Below are 19,891 nucleotides of genomic sequence, written 5' to 3'. Positions count from 1 at the left end.
AGACCAATTTAAATGAATCTTGGGGGAAGGTGTGGGGTCCTGGCCTTTTACTTGAGAACTACTGGTGCAATGAAAAGAAAAATGGACCAATATTAGCATTGGAACCAATCTGTAATTGTTTTATCATTAGATAAATGCCTATCTATCACGGCTTAATTGGAGAAGGCAATGGCACCCCACTCCAGTACTCTTGCCTGGAAAATCCCATGGACGGAGGAGCCTGGTGGGCTGCAGTCCATGGGGTCGCGAAGAGTCGGACACGACTGAGCGACTTCCCTTTCACTTTTCACTTTCATGCATTGGAGAAGGCAATGGCAACCCACTCCAGTGTTCTTGCCTGGAGAATCCCAGGGACGGGGGAGCCTGGTGGGCTGCCATCTCTGAGGTCGCACAGAGTCGGACACGACTGAAGCGACTTAGCAGCAGCAGCAGCAGCATGGCTTAATAAAAGATTCAGATGCCTTCTGATTGTTATTTACATATCACAATTACAAACAGTCCAAATGAGAGGAGAGTGGCAGTAAACTGTGGCATATCCACAAGACAGACTGTTCAGCTGTTACTAAAAGTGAAGTTTCTGAAGATTTTGTAAAAACATAGCATAGCATTTATCTAATGCTTAGAGCAGAAAGTAAGGTACAAAACTCTACGTGGTGTTTTAAAAATCTAGCAAAAAGTACATATGATGGAAGATTGGAAAACAATACAATATGTAGCCTTTTCTAGTTAGTGTTTGTATGATTCCAACTATATGCCACTCTGGAAAAGTCAAATCTATGATGACAGTGAAAAAAAAATTAGTGGTTTCCAGGGGGAGGGAAGAAGGAAGGGATAGGCAGAGCACGGAGGATTTTCAGGGTAGTGAAGGGTGATCTGAATGATGGATACTTGTGGTGGTGTGGTGCTGTGGTGGATACGGTGGTGGATACTTGTCTTTATACATTTGCCCAAACTCATAGAACACCAAAAGTGGACTCTAATGTAAACTGTAGATTTTGGTGACAGTGATTTGTCAGTGTTGGTTCATCAACTGTAACAAACATATCATTCTGGTGAGGGATACTGATAGTGAGTATGTGTGTATGTGTGTATGTATGGTCAGTGTGGTCAGAGGATATATGGGAATTCTCTTTACTTTCTGCTGAATTTTGTTCTGAACCCAAAGCTCTAAAGTTTTCAAGAACAAGGTCCACTAATTAAGAAAAATTAACTAGCGCCATCTTTGTAAATGGATGCTTTAGTTCTTTTTGCAGTTAAAACAACCAGAAAACTAAACCCGTTGAGGGTATAAGTTCAAGGAACACCAACAAGACATCAGCATGTCTTACCTGAGACATGCTTGATAGTTAATATTTTCAAGTGGAAATATATATTAGACCTTAACATGGAAGGATCACATGGTTCTCAGATCAAAATAAGCAGTTGTACTCACCGTCCTTGCAGATGGCCCCCATCTGACACATTCCTAAGTCTAAGAGATACCCACTGGGACAGCTCGTACAGTTCTTGATCCCTGGACCATTGCACGTCAAACAGCTGGCGTCACATCTATGGGGAGAATGTACAATGTATCACCCTTTCACACATCAGGCACAGGAAAAGATGTGTTTACTGTCAAGCTCTTAACAGCTTAAATTTAATTCTCCCTTTGAAGATGCCACAAAAATATTTTCTTACATGAATTGCTTTAATTGACAACAATAAAGAAAACCTAGCAGGTAGACCGATTTTAAAGAGGAGAGAGCATGCACTTGAAACAGAAAAACAACTTTAGAGGTTTTAAAGTGCTCCTGAGGCACACACACAAAAATCAGCTGGGTTTAAAGCTGCAGAGTGTAAGTGTCAATGTTTGCACCTTATTTTTCATTAATAATTATACGTTTCATTTTGTTTATGAAGGCAGTGAAATAAGGAATCCAGTTGCCAAACACTGGAGCTTAAATGGGGGGGCGGGGATCCACTTACTTTTTGCAGGATTTGTATCCATTTTCTAAAGAGTGGTCAAAGTAGTAGCTGATACTACAGCTCTGCACGCATCTCCGCTCCTCCATGAAGTAGCCCCCTGTGCAGTTAATACACCCGTCAGCGCCGGCTCCTTAAAAGCAAGACAAATGCAGGAAACAGAAACAAAGCCTCAGAAAAGGTTGCACAGCGGGCTGCTTTTTGCATAATTGGTGAAAATGGCATTAATAGGTTGCAATTTTGAGAAATGTAACATTTGTACTTTTCCTTATGTTCTCTGGGGGAAAAGGCTTCAGTTTTAGATTGAACCCATTTGCCAAAAAACATCAAACCTCTTTTGAAGGCAAAGGAGGTACAGTTTCAGTTATGCAGGATGAATAAGTTCTGGAAATCCAACGTACACCATGGTAACTATAGTTAATACTGTATTGTATACTCAAAACTCAACTAAGAGAGTTGATCGTAAGTGTTCTCACCACACACAAACTATGTGAGGTGATGAATATGTTAATTACCTTGTATTATATATATCAAAACATCACACATACATCTTAAAGTATATAATGTTTGTCAGTTATGCCTCAGTAAAGCTAGAAAAGTAAGTCTAATTAAAAAAAATTACCAAGAGGGTGTGCATGACTGATGGATAAAGACAGACAAATGAAAGCCAAACCAGAGCTAGAGGAATAAATAAGAGGAGTTGGGGGGGAGGTACCAGCACAGGTGGCGCAGAAGCGGTGGCAGGGCTGACAGTCTTGGCCGTTGAAGTACCATCCGTCCTCACAGGTGACGGCACACTGGGACCCCTGCAGGCTGGAAACACAGACGGCTGTGGTCAGGCAAAGAGGTCATGACCCCCCAAGGCCATATGTAAAACATGTAGTTTCCCCCAGAGGTCACTGGACTTGGGAGAACTTCAAAGCAGGAGAAATAGCCCCTGTACCCTCTTTTTTTTCTCCTCCCGATGCCTAGAATGCTTCTCTGTGCCTGTAATAAGTCTGTAGCCTATACATGTGCTGCAAGTTTGGAGGACATTCCCCTTAATTATTAGGCTGGCTGACACATTTTTTCTTTACTCAACATTTTACAACCTGGAGGTTTTTAAAAGTATTTTATGGACCAAAACAATCACCTTACCTAACAATATGCCTATCAATCCCAGACCTCCTAGACCTACTCCACAATAAACTTAAATGTTGTCCTGTAACTGTATATGTTGTAGGAGTATGTGGCAAAATGAATTACACCTGAATAGAAGGGTACAACTATCCTGCCCAACCCTCAGCTCAAACTCCCAGGAATAGCCTTTTTAAAATTTTAAGTGCTTCTGATTTTAGTTCTTGGACCAAAACAAGAGAATCCTAACATACTTTTGCTTCTATGGCTTCATTTATTAATTTTTAAACTCTAATGAAATATTTGGCAAAATTATTTATTTATATTGCTGCTTCACCAAACATCTCAACTTTTCTTAGTTACATTATTATTTAGTATTTTTGGTTATCTGTGCTATGTTTTCTCTAAATAGCACTCTTAGGCATTACCTAATATGTTGCTAGAATGTTGAATGAGGAATGTGTATTTATTTTCTTCTAATTTTTAATCACCTTTAAGGTTTTTTATAGCCTACAGATTGATTCTTAAAAACAAATGTCTAAAATTTATAGCATTTAATATATAAACATTACTCATGGAATAACTCAGTAGTGAGACTGTTACCATAATCCCATGTCACCCAGTAGACAGTTCTAGAAAATGGGTATCTAAGCAACAGGGTCAAATGCTTTCTGTGTTCTTATAGAAAATACATTTCTCTACATTGGTGCAATTCACATGTTACTTGACTATGCTTTGTATATGGATCATACTATTAAAAACTAACATTTAGTTTTCCCTTTATTTTTTATAATATATGTATATAAATATTTTTATATATTTATTTTTCTCTTTAAAGTAATTTGGAAAGAACAAAACCAAAGTAGATGAAAAAGAATCCCAAACAGTCCTGTTCACATTTTAATCCATATCCTTCTAGTATTTTATGCATAGATATTTTTCTGTTTGCTTCAGTTCAGTTCAGTTCAGTTCAGTCGCTCAGTCGTGTCCGACTCTTTGCAGCCCCATGAATCGCAGCACGCCAGGCCTCCCTGTCCATCACCAACTCCCGGAGTTCACTCAGACTCACATCCATCGAGTCAGTGATGCCATCCAGCCATCTCATCCTCGGTCGTCCCCTTCTCCTCCTGCCCCCAATCGCTCCCAGCATCAAAGTCTTCTCCAATGAGTCAACTCTTCGCATGAGGTGGCCAAAGTACTGGAGTTTCAGCTTTAGCATCATTCCTTCCAAAGAAATCCTGGGTTGATCTCCTTCAGAATGGACTGGTTGGATCTCCTTGCTGTCCAAGGCACTCTCAAGAATCATCTCCAACATCACAGTTCAAAAGCATCAATTCTTCGGCGCTCAGCCTTCTTCACTCTCCAACTCTCACATCCATACATGACTACTGGAAAAACCAAAGCCTTGACTAGACAGACCTTAGTCGGCAAAGTAATGTCTCTGCTTTTGAATATGCTATCTAGGTTGTTTGCTTAGCCACTATTTGAAAATTTACAGGTATTTTGAGGCACAATGGTCAACCCTAGAAGCCCCTAAGAAAAACACAGGGAGCCTCAAGAAGACAGAAAGTGTATTTCATTCATAGATCTTCTCTTCTGGCCAGAGAGGTGTCATTTAAAAAGCCAATAAAAGAAAATGCCTTTCTTTTTGGTAGAGCTGGAAAAAGGGGACAGTGCAGCAAATGAATCCGTTTGTGGGAGGAAATAGGACCACTGATAAACTTATCAAAGGTATTTTTTTTTTTTTTTAAAGCTGCCTTGTTTTTCTAACGAAGGAAATTACTTCCGAGGTTGGTACTTGCTCAGCTGGAGACAGAGGGTGCAGTGTGTGAGGAGGGAGTGCGCTAAGTGGGGCGTGCAGCAGAGCACCTGGGAACCCTGATGCACTCTGCCACTTCCAAACTCCAGGGGTGGCGCGGTAAGCAAACCTGGTACTGGGTTCATGCTGGGGTGAGCCAGCTGAGTTAGATGTGTGCCGTCCCATATGCTCTAGCACCTGTGGGCTCGAGAGCACTTGAAATGTGGCTAGGGTGGCCAAGGCACAGAATTTAACATTTTATTTTCGTTCATTTCACTCTAAATCTTACAAATTGGCACTTGATTCAGTTATCAGAAAACATTTAAATAAGTGCAGAACAACTTGGCTATCTAAAATCTACTTCAACTAAAGTTTTATAAAATCTATATACAGATCAAATATTCCCCCAAAATTACTGTCTTAATTGAGATATGCTTTAAGGGTGAAATACACACCAGCTTTCAAAGACTGTGCACTACAAACAAAATGTAGAACATCTCATTGATTATCTTTCATATTGTCTTATATTGATTACATGTTGAAATAATATTTTGGATATATTTGGTTAAAGATTTCATTAAAATAAATTTCACCTGTATCTTTTTACTCCTTTTAATGTGGCTACTCACGTATTTAAAATTAATATATATGGCTCTCATTTCACATTTTTTACTCTATAAAATGTTCCCTAAGCAATATAGAAAATAATCTTGATCTTTTATTTTTCATGGGCCAATTCAGTGTCAGATATTGGAATAAGTGCTTTATAGATGTTATCACAATTAATCCTTACCATAATCCAGCAATTTTGAGGTTAGTATCACCCTTTTATAGATGAGAAAACTGAAGCTCAGAGGAGTGAACAGACTTGACCAAGATCACACAGCTGACAAATGGCAGAGAAAGAATAAGCCCACATTTATCTTCCCTTTTTTAAAAATTATAAGTCTGCTCCTTCTCCAAAAAGTAGTAGGATGCTGACTAGACTGATAATTATCAAAACTGAAGTCTTGAGATGAAAGGTGCAAAACAAATGGACACTGAATGCATTTATGGGGGGAAAAAAGAAAGCCACAAATAATCAATTAATTGAAACAAAAATGACATTCCCCTATTAATTAATGTAAAGGATTGTCTGCCTAGACTGCCTGGACCCTGATTATTGTGCCTTTGATCAAAAGTGGAAATAGAGGTACTAAGTGAAGTTGCTCAGTTGTGTCTGACTCTTTGCAACCTGGTGGACTGTAGCCTATGAGGCTCCTCCATCCAGGGATTCTCCAAGCAAGAATACTGGAGTGGGTTGCCTTTTCCTTCTCCAGGAGATCTTCCCAGTCCAGGGATTGAACCCAGGTCTCCTGCATTGCAGACAGATGCTTTACCCTCTGAGCCATCAGAGAACTCTTTTTTTTTTTAATATTTATTTTTTATTTATTTATTTTTTAATTTTAAAATCTTTAATTCTTACATATGTTCCCAAACATGAACCCCCCTCCCACCTCCCTCCCCATAACATCTCTGTGCTTGGGGCTGGTGCATGGGGATGACCCACAGAGAACTCTTAAAAGGGATGGAATGGAGCAGAATTCTAGCTTTATGTAATAAAGCCAGAGTCCAGCCCCTCACTCAGCATGGGATGATCTGACCTTCTTTAAGGATATAAAGAATACCTACTTCACTTGATCTGGGTGTTATTCTCTCAAAGAATCTATCAACTGTCTGACTTTAGCAATGAGCAAGTCTCATCCATTCAAGGATGACATCCCCTGGTATTAAATCTATGTGCAAACCACAGCATAATGGAGCCAGCCTGAGGTGCTTAAGATAAGACAATGATTGGCTATATGGAGAGAAATAATAAAGATAAGGGAATAGTTTCGACCATCAGAGGAATGAATCTGGGGGATTAAATATAGTTCATTGATGTTACCTACGCAGTAATCCTTGACTGATACACTGCCGGTCAAAAAGCCCAAAGAAAGCCTCTCAAATGGCCATTTATTTACTTGTAGTTGAGCCATCTTTTCTAAAGAGAATTTTATTTGGCTTATAAACCTTCCGAAGCCAAAGTAGCATCCAATTTTTCACATAAAATGATAGAGATAATGCAAATAGCAATCAAGTGTCTGAATGGGAGTCAAACCAAGGGTGACTTATAAGAGAGGTACCTATTTACTTTTTTTCTTTCAATTTTATTGAGAAGTCTTTGGGCTATGTTACTTGGTGAAATCTTTAACTCTCTTACCTTAACCCCTCCCTGCATTCTGTACAGTTGTCAGATTCAGTACATGTCTTGCAGTTTTCATTGCACTTCTGGCAAAGATTTTTCTCTGTTAAAAAAAAAAGAAAAGAACAAGGTTATAAATCAGTTGGTCAGCTGGATTTCATAAAAGCATATGTTCTAATGTTTGCTAATGCATGCTATAGTATACATGGCCTTGAGTAGGAGGAAATTGTAGGAAAAGCCCCAGACTCAACATTTCCTATCGCTTCTCAGCAAATCAAATACAGGTAGGAATATATAGCATTGGGAAATACCTTAGTAATATCTACCAGTTTGTAGACAAGAAAGCTGCAGCCCACTTAATTCTTAAATAGTTTATTGGTTTTTTTCTTCTTCCTATTCTCTTTCCCAAGCAGTTTCCTAACTTCCAACAGTGAAAATCTCACTAATGAAGCTGGGGCACATCACTAGTAAGTACAGAGAGGCAACACTAGCAGCTGAAGCATGGAACAGTAGACCGCATGCTCACAGCTTTAATGACTACTCCGATGAACGACTTTTAAGATTGCCAGGTAAGGGTTGATTATTGCTTGCATTGTTTTATTGTTTTAAAGTTTATAGAAGCTGTGGAATCAATATAAATGTTACTATATTTCAGACAGCACTTACATTTCTGGAGAACAGAAACATATTTGAATGAACAAATACACTGTGAATACTGGCTTTCTTGTTTAATACCAAACACTGAGGTGGGGGGAGGGTTGAGGGGGGATGGCAAGTACGTTACTATCCTGTAGTGGAAAATGGTGATGTTATAGTAAGTAAGGCCTTTTACCTCAGGTGAAATTTTTCTGGAGACTTTGATCCCTTCTCTGAGATGCCAGTGGATCCTAACTTCAGGTATATATAGAACTGAACGAGGCTCTGTCCATAGGCTTCTCTGCTCTTTAAACGCTGGTGTTCTTCAGGGTTCCACAGAGAAGCAATGCTTCACCGGATCCCTCTAAGGACCTCCTAGAGGTCTAGCAGAATTCTGAGCTCCTCGGCATGAAATACAAAGTTCTTTACCGTCTGTGACCTCCCCATCATAGGGTCATCGAGAATGCTGGACATGGCATAGGACCTGAAGCCAGAGGACCTAGAGTGGCATTCTGCTCTTAGCATTTCTAGTGGACAAGTTCACAATCTCTGCTCATTTGTTAACTAAATATTACAATGATGACTACCACTGAGCTGCTCTTGAGGAGTTAATGACCTTATTCAAGGGAACTGTAGATATGTTGGCAGTAATTATTGCTAGTCACATACATATCACTATACTATATGTAAATAGACTTAGTAAAGGAGGAAATTAAAACAAAAGGCAATTGCCTTGAAGGACAGAAATGCACAGACCACTTGTATCAGTGAGTGAACTGAAAATTGCTCAATCATCTGTGACTCTCTGCAACCCCATGGACTATGCAGTCCATGGAATTCTCTAGGCCAGATACTGGAATGGGTAGCCTTTCCCTTCTTCAGGTGTATCAGTGAAGTAATAGTTTAAATAGCCTTCTTTAATTATCTACCTTCCAGGCTCTGGCAAAAGAACTGATTGTCTCAATTATCATTTTCCTATCAGGTACCACCTAGATTTCTTTTCCAAGGTTCAGTCTTCTTGATAGAATTTTGATTTTTTTTTCCTCAAGGAATACTACTTGTTTCTGATCCCTTTAAAACCTTTTTTAAGTATAGTTGATTTACAGTGTTTATTACTGCTGTACACATAGTGATTCAATTATACATTTTATACACATTCTTTTTGAAGTTTCTTTTTCCACTGTGGTTTATCATAAGATATTGAATATAGTTCTGTGTGCTATACAGTACAACCTTGTTGTTTATCCATTCTGTGCATAAAAGCTTACATCTGCTAACCTCAAACTCTCAGTCTATCTCTTCTCCAGCCCCTTCCTCCTTGGCAACCACCAGTCTGTTCTCTTTGTCCATGATTCTGTTTGTTTCATAAATAAGTTATTTATGTCTTATTTTAGAATCCACATATAAGTGTTATAATATGGTATTTATCTTTCTCTTTCTGACTTACTTCACTTAGTATGATAATCTTTAGATGCATTCATATTGCTACAAATGGCATTATTTCATTTGTTTCTATGGCTGAGAACTGTCCATTGTGTGTGTGTGTGTCTGTGCGTGTGTATACACACCATATCTTCTTTATCCATTCATCTGTCAATGGACATTTAGGTTGTTTCCATGCCTTTGCTGTTGTGAGTAGTGCTATTCACATAGGGGTATATGTATCTTTTTGAATTACACTTTTGTCCAGATATATGCCCAGGAGTGGGATTGCTGGATCATATGATAGTTGCATTTTTAGTTTTATAAGGAACCTCTATAATGTTTTCCACAGTGGCTCATCAACTTACATTCCTACCAACAGTGTAGGTGGGTTCTCTTTTCTCCACATCATCTCCAGCATTGCTTTTGCAGAATTTTTAATGATGGTTATTCTGACCATTGTGAGGTGTACCTCGCTGTAGTTTTGACTTGCATTTCTCTAATAACTAGCCATGTTGAGCATCTTTTCATATGCCTATTGGCTATCTGTATTTCTTCTTTGGAGAAATGTGTATTTAGGTCTTTTGCCTATTTTTCAGTTGGATTTTTTGTTGCTGTTGTTGAGTAGTACAAGCTGTTTGTATATTTTGGAAATTAATCCCTTGTTGGTCGGATCATTTGTAGGTATTTTCTCCCATTCTGTAGGTTGTTTTTTCATTCTGTTTATAGTTTCCTTCACTGTGCAAAAGCTTGTAAATTTGATTAGGTCCTGCTTATTTTTGTTTTTATTTCTATTGTCTTGGGAGCCTAAGGAAACAGTGGTATAATTTATATCGGAGAATATTTTGCCTGTGTTCTCTTCTAGGAGCTTTATGGTATTACATCTTATGTTTGAGTCTTCAAGCCGTTTTGTGTTTATTTTTCTGTATGATGTAATGGTGTATTCTAACTTCATTGGTTTACATGCAACTGTCCAACTTTCCCAGCACCACTTGCTGAAGAGATTGTTTCATTCCACTGAATATATGTGTCTCCTCTGAAGATTAATTGATGATAGGTGTGTGGGTTTATTTCTGGGATCTCTATTCTGTTCCGTTGATCCATATGTCTGTTTTGGTGGCAATATCATGTTTTGATTACTGTAGCTTTGTAGTATTGTCTGAAGTCTGGAGGGTTATACCTCTTGATTTGTTCTTTTTCTTCAGGATTGTTTTGGCAATTCTGGGTCTTTTATGGTTTCATATGAATTTTAGGATTGTCTGTTCTAGTTCTGGGCTTCCCTGGTAGCTCAGTTGGTAAAGAATCTATCTGCAATGCAGGAGACCTAATGTTATGGGTAACCTGATTTGTTGTTCAGTAGCTCAGTCATGTCTGACTCTGTGTGACCCCATGGACTGCAGCACACCAGGCTTTCCTGTTCTTCACTATCTCCCAGAGTTTACTCAAACTCATGTCCATTGAATCGATGATGCCATCCAACCATCTCATCCTTTGTCACTCCCTTCTCCTTTTGCCCTCAATCTTTCCCAGCATCAGGGTCTTTTCCAATGAGTCAGCTGTTCACATCAGGTGGTCAAAGTATTGGACCTTTTGGTAATTTAGGGATCACATTAAACCTATAGATTGCTTTGGTAAGTATGGCCATTTTAACAATATTAATTATTCCAACCCAAGAGCATGAGGTATCTTTCATTTCTTTGAATCATCTTTGGTTTCTTTTATTAATGTTTTATAATTCTCAGCAAATAGGTCTTTCACCTCCTTGGTCAGGTTTAATCCTAAGTCTTTTATTTTGGGGGTGAAATTTTTAAAAGTTTTTTTTCTTTTTTTTTTTTTTACATTCTCTTTCTTATTTCATTTTTGGTATAAAGAAGTGCAACTGGTTTCTGTATGTTAATCTTATGTCCTGCTACCTTGCTGAATTTATTCATCAGTTCTAGTAGTTTTTGTGTGAAGTCTTCAGGGTTTTATATACGTCTAGTATCATCATCTGCATTTTACCTCTTCCTTTCCAATTTGAATGCCTTTTATTTCTTGTGTGATTGCTGTGACTAGGACTTCCTAGTATGTTGACTAGAAAAGGTAAGAGTAGGCATCCTTGTCTTGTACCTGAATTTAGCAGGAAGGCTTCAGCTTTTTACCATCGAGTATTATATTGGCTTTGGGTTTGTCATTAAGTAGCTTTTATTATGTTGAGATATGTTCTCTCTGTACCCACTTTGGTAAGGGTTTTTATCATGAATGGATGTTGAATTTTGTGAGATGCTTTTTCTGCATCTATTCAGATGATCATGTGTTTTTTGTCTTTGGTTTATTTGGTATATCACACATCGATTTGCATATGTGGAACCATCCTTGTGAACTTCAGATGAATCCCACTGGTCGTGGTGTATGATCGTTTTTATGTGTTGTTACATTCAGTTGCTAATATTTTGTTGAGAATTTTTGCATCTATATTCATCAAAGATACTGGTTTATAAATTTCTTTTCTGGTGGTGTCTTTGTCTGGTTTTGGTATCAAGGTGATAGCTTCAAAGAATGGCTTTAAGAGTGTTCTCTGCTCTTCAGTTTTCTAGAAGAGCTTGAGAAGGATCAGTATAAGTTCCTCTTTGTATGTTTGGTAGAATTCAAACATGTAAAGTCATCTGGTTCTAGACTTTTGTTTGTAGAGAGGTATTTTTTTTTTTTTTTTACTCCAGTGGTTACTCAATTCTTAAAAATTAATTTTTATTAGAGTATAGTTGCTTTACAATGTAGTGTTAGTTTCTGCTATACAGCAAAGTGAATCAGCTATACGTATGCATATATCCCCTCTTTTTGAATTTCCTTCCCATTTAGGTCACCACAGAGCATTGAGTAGAGTTCCCTGTGGTATGCAGTAAGTACTCATTAGTTATCTATTTTATACATAGCAGCATATATATGTTAATCCCAATCTCCTAATTCATCCCACTCCCCCCATCCTTCCATTGGTCGTCATACATTGTTGAGAGTTTTTAAATTAGATTCTATTTCGGTTCTAGTGATTGGTCTTTTCAAATTATCTTTCTATTTTATTCAATTTTAGTAGGATGTTTGTTTCCAGAAATGTGTCCACTTCTTCTGGATTGTCAAATTTTTTGGCATATAAGTGTTCATAGCACTCCCTTATGGTTTTTGGAATTTCTGTATCAGTTGTTATGTTTCCTTTTTCATTTATTTTGTTTATTTGGGTTATCTCTCTTTTCTTTTTGATGAGCCTGGTCTGAGGTTTGTCAATCCTGTTTATTCTTTCAAAGAACCAGGTCTTGGTTTTATTGACTTTTTTCTATTTTTTAAAAAAAATCTGTTTTATTTCTTCTCTGATCTTTATTATTTCCTTCCTTTGCTGACTTTAGATTTTGTTTGTTCTTTTTCTTTAAAAAAAATATTTTTGGCTGTGCTGGGTCTTTGTTGCTTTGTGTGGGCTTTCTCTAGTTGCAGTAAGTGGATGCTACTCTTTATTGTGGTGTGCAGGTTTCTCATTGTGGAGCGTCTCTTGTTGCAGAACGTAGACTCTAGGCACATGGGATTCAGCCGCAGCTGCGGCACATGGGCTCAGTAGTTGTGGTGCATGGGCCTAGTTGCTCCACGGCCTGTGGAATCCATCTGGCCCAGGAATCAAACCTGTGTCCTCTGCATTGGCAGGGGGACTCCCATCCACAGCGCCACCAGGGAAGTCCCTATTCTTCTTTTTCTAATTTTATTAAGTGGTAGATGAAAGTGTGTATGTGAGATTTTTCTTGTTATTTTTTTTAAATGGTAAGGAAGCTTTTTAAAAAATTTATCTTATACTGGAGCACAATATTGAAGTTGGTTAATAATGTGTTAGTTTCAGGTGTACAACAAAGTGATTCAGTTATACATGTACATGTATCTATTCTTTTTCAAGTTCTTTTCCCATTTAGGTTATTACAGAATATTGAGCAGAGTTTCCTGTGCTTGTTGATTATCTATTTTAAATATGGTAGTACGTACATGTCAATCCCAAACTCCCAATCTATCTCTGGCCTTCACCCTTCCCTCTGGTAACCATACATTCATTCTCTAAGTCTGTGAGTCTGTTTATGTTGTGTAAATAAGTTCATTTGTATCATTTCTTCTAGATTTTGCATATGAATGATATCATATGATATTTGTCTTTGTATTGCTTCACTTACTTTGATAATCTCCAGGTCTATCCATGTTGGTGCAAATCGTATTATTTCATTCCTTTAAATGACTAAGGGATATTCCATTGTTTATATGTACCACATCTCTAACCTCTCATCTTTTGATTGACATTTAGGTTTCTTCCATATCTTGGTTATTGTAAACAGTACTGCAGTGAACACTGGGGTGCATGTACTCTCTCAAACCATGTTTTTCTGTGAATATATGCACAAGAGTAGGGTTGCTGGATCATATGGTAGCTGTATTTTTAGTTTTTTAAGGAACTGCCATTCTGTTCTCCATAGAGGCTCTACCAATTTACATTCCCACCAACAATGTAGGAGAGTTCTCTTTTTTCCACACCCACTGCAGCATTTATTGTCTATAGATTTTCTTGATCATGGCCATTCTGACTGGTGTGAGGTGATATGTCTTTGTAGTCTTGATTTGTATCTCTCTAATAGTGATGTTAAACATCTTTTTATGTGCTACTTGGCCATCTGTATATCTTCTTTGGAGGAGTGTCTACTTAGGTCTCCTGCCCATTTGTAAATTTTGGAGACTAATCCCTTTTTGGTTGCATTTTTTTTTTTTTTTTTTTTACCATTCTGTGAGCTGTCTTTTCATTTTGTTTAGGTTTCCTTCACTGTAGAAGCACTTTTGAGTTTAATTAGGTAACACTTGTTGGTTTTTACTTCCATCTGGGAGATGGATCAGAAAAGATATTGCAGTGATTTATGTCCCAAGAATGTTCTGCCTATGTTTTCCTCTAAGAGTTTTATATTAATAGTACTCAGTCTTACATTTAGGTCTTTAATCCATTTTGAGTTTTATTTTTGTGTATGGTGTATTCCCAGCACCATTTATTGAAAAATCTTTTGTCCATTGTGCAGTCTTGCCTCCTTTGTTGTAGATTAATTGGCCATAGGTATGTGGGTTTATTTCTGGGCTTTTTATCCTCTTCCACTGATCTATATTTCTCTTTTTGTGTCAGTATTACACTGTTTTGATGACTATAGATTTGTTATATAGTCTTAAGTCAAGAAGCCTGATTCCTCCAGCTCCAGTTTCCTTTCTCAAGATTGCTTTGGCTGTTCAGGGTCTTCTGTATCTCTAAAAAAATCTTACGATTTTTGTTGTTGTTGTTGTTGTTCTAGTTCTGTGCAAAATGCCATTGGTAATTTGATCGAATCTGTAGCTTGCCTTGGGTAGTACAGTCATTTTGACAATATTGATTCTTCCAATCCAAGAACATGGTATATTTCAATGTTTGTCATCTTTGATTTCTTTCATCAGTGTCTTATAGTTTATAGCATACTTTCCTTAGGTTTACTCCTAGGTATTTTATTGTTTTTGATATGATGGTAAATAGGATTGTTTTCTTAATTTTACTTTCTGCTTTTTGTTGTTAATGTATAGAAATGCAACAGATCTCCGTGTACTACTTCTGTATCCTGCAACGTCCTGAATTTATTGATGAGTTCCAGTGGTTTTCTGGTAGCATCTTTAGGATTTTCTATGTATAGTATCATGTCATTTGCAAACAGTGACAGTTTTATTTCTTTTCCACTTCTTTTACTTATGTTTCTTTTCTGATTGCCATGGCTAGGACTTCCAAAACTATGGTGAATAAAAGTGGACCTGCTTGTCTTGTTCCTGATCTAAGGGAAAATGCTTTCAGCTTTTCACTGTTGAGTATGATGTTAGCTGTAGGTCTGTCACATATGGCCTTTATTATGTTGACATATATTCTCTCAATGCTTACTTTCTGGAGAATTTTTATCATAAATGAATGTTGAATTTTGTCAGAAGCTGTTTCTGCATCTATTGAGATGATCATATGGTTTTTATTCTTTAATTTGTTGTGGTGTATATAGTATCCTTTTTTATTTTTCTTTGTGGCCTTTGTTTTAAAGTTTATTTCATCTAATAAAAGTATTATGATCCCTGCTTTCTTTTTCATTTGCATCTGCATGAAATATCTTTTTCCATCCCCTCACTTTCAATCTTTGTGTGTCTTTTGCCCTAAAAATGGGTCTCTTATAAGCAGCATATTGTAGTCTCTTGTATTTTTTTAATCAAGTTGCCACTATGTGTATTTTGATGAGAGAATTTAGACCATTGACATTTAAGGTAATTATTGATAGATATGTATTTATTGCCATTTTAAACCTTGCTTTCTCATTGATTTTATTTTATTTTATCTTTTATTTTATTTTATTTTTTCTCATTGATTTTAAATTTCTTCTTTGTCACTTTATCTTTTTTTGTTGTTGCGGTTTGATTTTCTTTTGTATTATACTTAATGTTCTCTTCTCTTTGGTTTCTGTGAATCTATTGTATGTTTTTGATTTGTGGTTATCCTGTTTTTCAATTATGTTAACCCCTTCCTATATCTACTTGCCTTAGACTGGTAGTCATATAGGCTCAAACACATTCTAGAAGTAAAAAATCTACACATTCTTACTCTTCTCCACATTTTATAACTTTGTTGTCCTCTTTTATATCTTGTTAGTGAAATTAAAATAGAGGTAGTCTTGTTCAGGCTTCAGAAGCAGGAGAGCAGGCCTCTGACTTCTGACCCTGCCAGGACTATGTGCCTGCCTATAAGTACACCACTTGTTGCTGGAAAGTTAAGGGGCACGTTACATAAGAAAGTTTAGTGGGTCTTGAAATTTTCTTAAGCCCTTGAGGGCCTGGCCAGCCTCCTCCTCTCTCCAAGGTCTAAGAAGTCTTATGACTCACAAGGAGAAACAAATAGCATTGTAAAAGTTAAAGGAAAAAACCAGGGCTGCTGTTTTGCATACAAAGTGATGACTATATCAGTTTTTGGCCTGGGATTATAAGCAGGAGCTCCCCAAACTGCAATTTCAAGTCTTAACCCATGGAGTGTATATACTTCCTGGGACCGTTTCCCACCTGGGACTCCAGATTGCTGTCATTCAGGACTTTAAGGCACTATTCAAGTCTAGTTGTAGGTTGTCGGCCCAATTTGGAGATAATGTATGTTGTTACTTCTCTATATTGCTTTTATTTCTTTTCTTTAATGACTATATAATTGAAACTAAGTCAAATAATCCTCTATTAAAATATATTAAAATTGTTCATCGGGTGTGCAATGAGTGGTTGCTTTTGTTAACTAATCCTTCGAACTGAAAATAAGGTAAAACTTTCAGCAAAATGTTCATGTTCATCCTTTTGCTATTCATTGTAATTGTCGTTACTTTCATAGATATTTTTTGATTTAATTTTAAATCTATGTACTGGCTTATCAGTTTGTGTGCAAAATGGCAGCCCTGGTTTTTTTCCTGATAGCTCAGTTGATAAAGAATCCACCTTCAATGCAGGAGACCCCGGTTTGATCCCTGGGTTGGAAAGCTCTGCTGGAGAAGGGATAGGCTACCCACTCCAGTATTCATGGGCTTCCCTGGTGGCTCAGCTGGTAAAAAATCCACCTGGAATGCAGGAGACCTGGGTTCCTGGTCTCCTGGAGAAGGGAAAGGCTACCCACTCCAGTATTCTGGCCTAGAGAATTCCATGGACTGTATAGTCCATGGGATCACAAAGAGTCAGACATGACTAGGGAACTATCACTTTACTTTCCAGCTGTGATTTTTCTCTTACCTATATATTATTTCTTTTCTATTTGGAGAAGACCTTAATATTTCCTTTGGCACAGGTTTGAAAGAAAGTGAAGTCACTCATTCGTGTCCGACTCTTTGCGACCCCATGGACTGAAGCCTACCAGGCTCCTCCGTCCATGGGATTTTCCAGGCAAGAATACTGGAGTGGGTTGCCATTTCCTTCTCCAGGGGATCTTCCCCACCCAGGGATTGAAACCGGGTCTCCTGCATTGTAGGCAGATACTTTACTGTCTGAGCTACCAGGGAAGTCCTAGGATAGGTTTAGTATTGTTGTATTCTTTTGATTTTTATCTGAGAAATTCTTTATCTCTCTATTCTAAATGGTAATCTTGCTGGGTAGAGTATCCTAGGTTGCAGGTTTTTCCCTTTCAGGACTTTGACTATATCTTGCCACTCCCTCCTGGCCTGTAACATTTCTGTAGAGAAATGAGCTGATAGCCTTATGGGGGTTTTCTTGTCATTAGCTCTGTTTTTCTCTTATTGCTTTTAGAATCCTCTCTTTAACTTTTGCCATTTTTATTATGTCTAGGTATAGATCCGTTTGGGTTTATTGTATTTCGAACTCTCTGTGCTTCCTGTACCTTGTTACCTGTTTCCTTTAGGCTTGGGAAGTTTTCTGCCATAATTTCTTAAAATGCATTTTCTATCCCCTTTTCTTTTTCTCCCCCTTCTGGAATCCCTATCATGTGTACATTGGCATGTTTTATACTATCCCATACATCTCTTATATTGTTTCCAGTTGTTTTCTTCCATTTGGCTTTCTGTCTGCTGTCCTGATAGGATGATGGAAATAATCCAGTCTTCCAGATCACTTATTCATTCTTGTTGAATGTTCATTCTGCTGTTCATTGCCATTAGCTCAGCTTTCATCTCTGTAAATGAGTTTTTCTAATTTTTCTTTATAGTTCCTAGTTCCTTTTTACAGTATTCTGCATTTCTGTCAATAGCCTTTCTTAATTCCTTCAGTATTTTCATTATCTCCTTTCAAAAATCGGTGTCTATTAGGCTGAAAAGGTCTGTTTCATTGTTCTTTCAGGGGAATTCTCTTGGTCTTTTAACTCAGAGTAGTTCCTCTCCTTCATTTTACTCCTCTTACCTTGTGAGTTTAGGAAAAAGAATTACCTATCGTGGTCTTGGAGGGCTATTTATATGTGGGGGAGTTCATGTGTAGCTTGTGTGGGTTTAACATATTTGGTGCAAGGGCTACTTTAGTACTGATGCCTGTTGCCTCTTTCCTCAGTGTATGCTGGTCATCATCCTCTTGATATAGGGTGTGCCTGGTCCTGGGGTTCTTGGCAGTGGTGGTGGCTCAGGCGTGCCTCCCAGGGCACATGATGGGAGAAGAGCTGGTTCACAACCACTCCTTGGGGCTGGGCATCTTTTCCAAGGTTCAGCCTTCTTGACAGAATGTTGAATTTTTTCTTCAAGGAATACTACTCACTTCTGATCCCTTAGGTCTGCTCCGCATTCTTTTTCTCCTTTGCCCATGCAGGTCATGTTCCAAACTTGAGGGAAAATAAAAATTACAGCTGGAACCCCTCCCCATTGCTCTAAAGGTAAGTCAAAAGCCCCATCTCCCCATAGAGAAGTGCTGCCTGTGTTTGAATCAAAAAACTTCTTAAGGAGCAAGGGTATCCACTTCAAAATTCTTGCTGCTTTTGAAAAAAACCCCAAAAACTCTTGTTCCTTTAATGTTGGGTTTTCTTTTTTCTTAGGTTGGGTAGAAACAAGAAATTTCACTGTCATACTGTGGTGTGACACTCTCATTCAGATAAATTATCCAGCGCTCAGAAGTAAAGCAAAAAATTCCTGCAGTCCTTCAGTTCAGTTCAGTCGCTCAGTCGTGTCCAACTCTTTGCGACCCCATGAATCGCAGCACACCAGGCCTCCCTGTCCATCACCAACTCCTGGAGTTCACTCAGACTCACATCCATAGAGTCAGTGATGCCATCCAGCCATCTCATCCTCTGTCGTCCCCTTCTCCTCCTGCCCCCAGTCCCTCCCAGCATCAGAGTCTTTTCCAATGAGTCAACAACTCTTCGCATGAGGTGGCCAAAGTGCTGGAGTTTCAGCTTTAGCATCATTCCTTCCAAAGAAATCTGATCTCCTTCAGAATGGACTTGTTGGATCTCCTTGCAGTCCAAGGGACTCTCAAGAGTCTTCTCCAACACCACAGTTCAAAAGCATCAATTCTTCTGTGCTCAGCTTTCTTCACAGTCCAACTCTCACATCCATACATGACCACTGGAAAAACCATAGCCTTGACTAGATGGACCTTTGTTGGCAAAGTAATGTCTCTGCTTTTGAATATGCTATCTAGGTTGGTCATAACTTTTCTTCCAAGGAGTAAGCGTCTTTTAATTTCATGGCTGCAGTCTTTACCAGGGCTATAATAGAGCACTGTCTAAAAAGAGGTATGCCCGAGGATTACTGGATTCTCTAGGGAGTGTGCCTTGTCTGTTCACTAATGACATTTGATTAGAGTCCACATTCTGTGAAGTTACATGTTAATTTATAAATTTTTGTTTGATAAAAGTTGCAAGGGAGTTCTGCCCGTTTGAAAAAAGAACCCTCCAAGATTCTAATTGTATTCCCATGTATGAAATTTATTCAGTTTTTTTCTCTAACTCAGCAAATGGAGTTCATTTGCCTTTCCTGGTGGACTGTGATACCTGATAGTCTTTAAACCCACTTATCACCTTTAGGTTCCTTTATTGATGGGTTAAATAACTGATAAATTTCCAGTCTCTCTCTATTTACATGAAAGCCATGTTTTTAACCTTACTGATATCATAAAAGTCTGTTTCCATTGCTTAGTGTGCAGGAAAAAACAGGCCTGGCTGCTATCTTTATAAGGTTGGTCCATGGCTGACATCTGGGAAGCTGGATTTCATGAAGTTTCCCACTACCCTGACTCAC

General features: G+C 38.1%; 1 protein-coding gene across 1 annotated transcript in view; it reads right to left on the bottom strand.

Moving 5' to 3' along the window:
• Window positions 1-19,891, bottom strand: part of PCSK5 (proprotein convertase subtilisin/kexin type 5) — a 503,247-nt gene that overhangs the window by 149,816 nt on the left and 333,540 nt on the right. The window contains exons 17-20 of the mRNA XM_052644706.1: window positions 7,119-7,203; window positions 2,678-2,775; window positions 1,966-2,095; window positions 1,433-1,548 (exon numbers count right to left, since the gene is read on the bottom strand). Coding sequence (XP_052500666.1) covers window positions 1,433-1,548; window positions 1,966-2,095; window positions 2,678-2,775; window positions 7,119-7,203 — 429 coding nt within the window. The remainder of the gene's footprint in view (window positions 1-1,432; window positions 1,549-1,965; window positions 2,096-2,677; window positions 2,776-7,118; window positions 7,204-19,891) is intronic.

This window comes from Budorcas taxicolor, chromosome 8, assembly GCF_023091745.1.
Source record: "Budorcas taxicolor isolate Tak-1 chromosome 8, Takin1.1, whole genome shotgun sequence".
Taxonomy (NCBI): Eukaryota; Metazoa; Chordata; class Mammalia; order Artiodactyla; family Bovidae; genus Budorcas; species Budorcas taxicolor.
The sequence above is the reverse complement of the archived record's forward strand: the minus strand, read 5'-3'. Positions and strand labels throughout refer to the sequence as shown.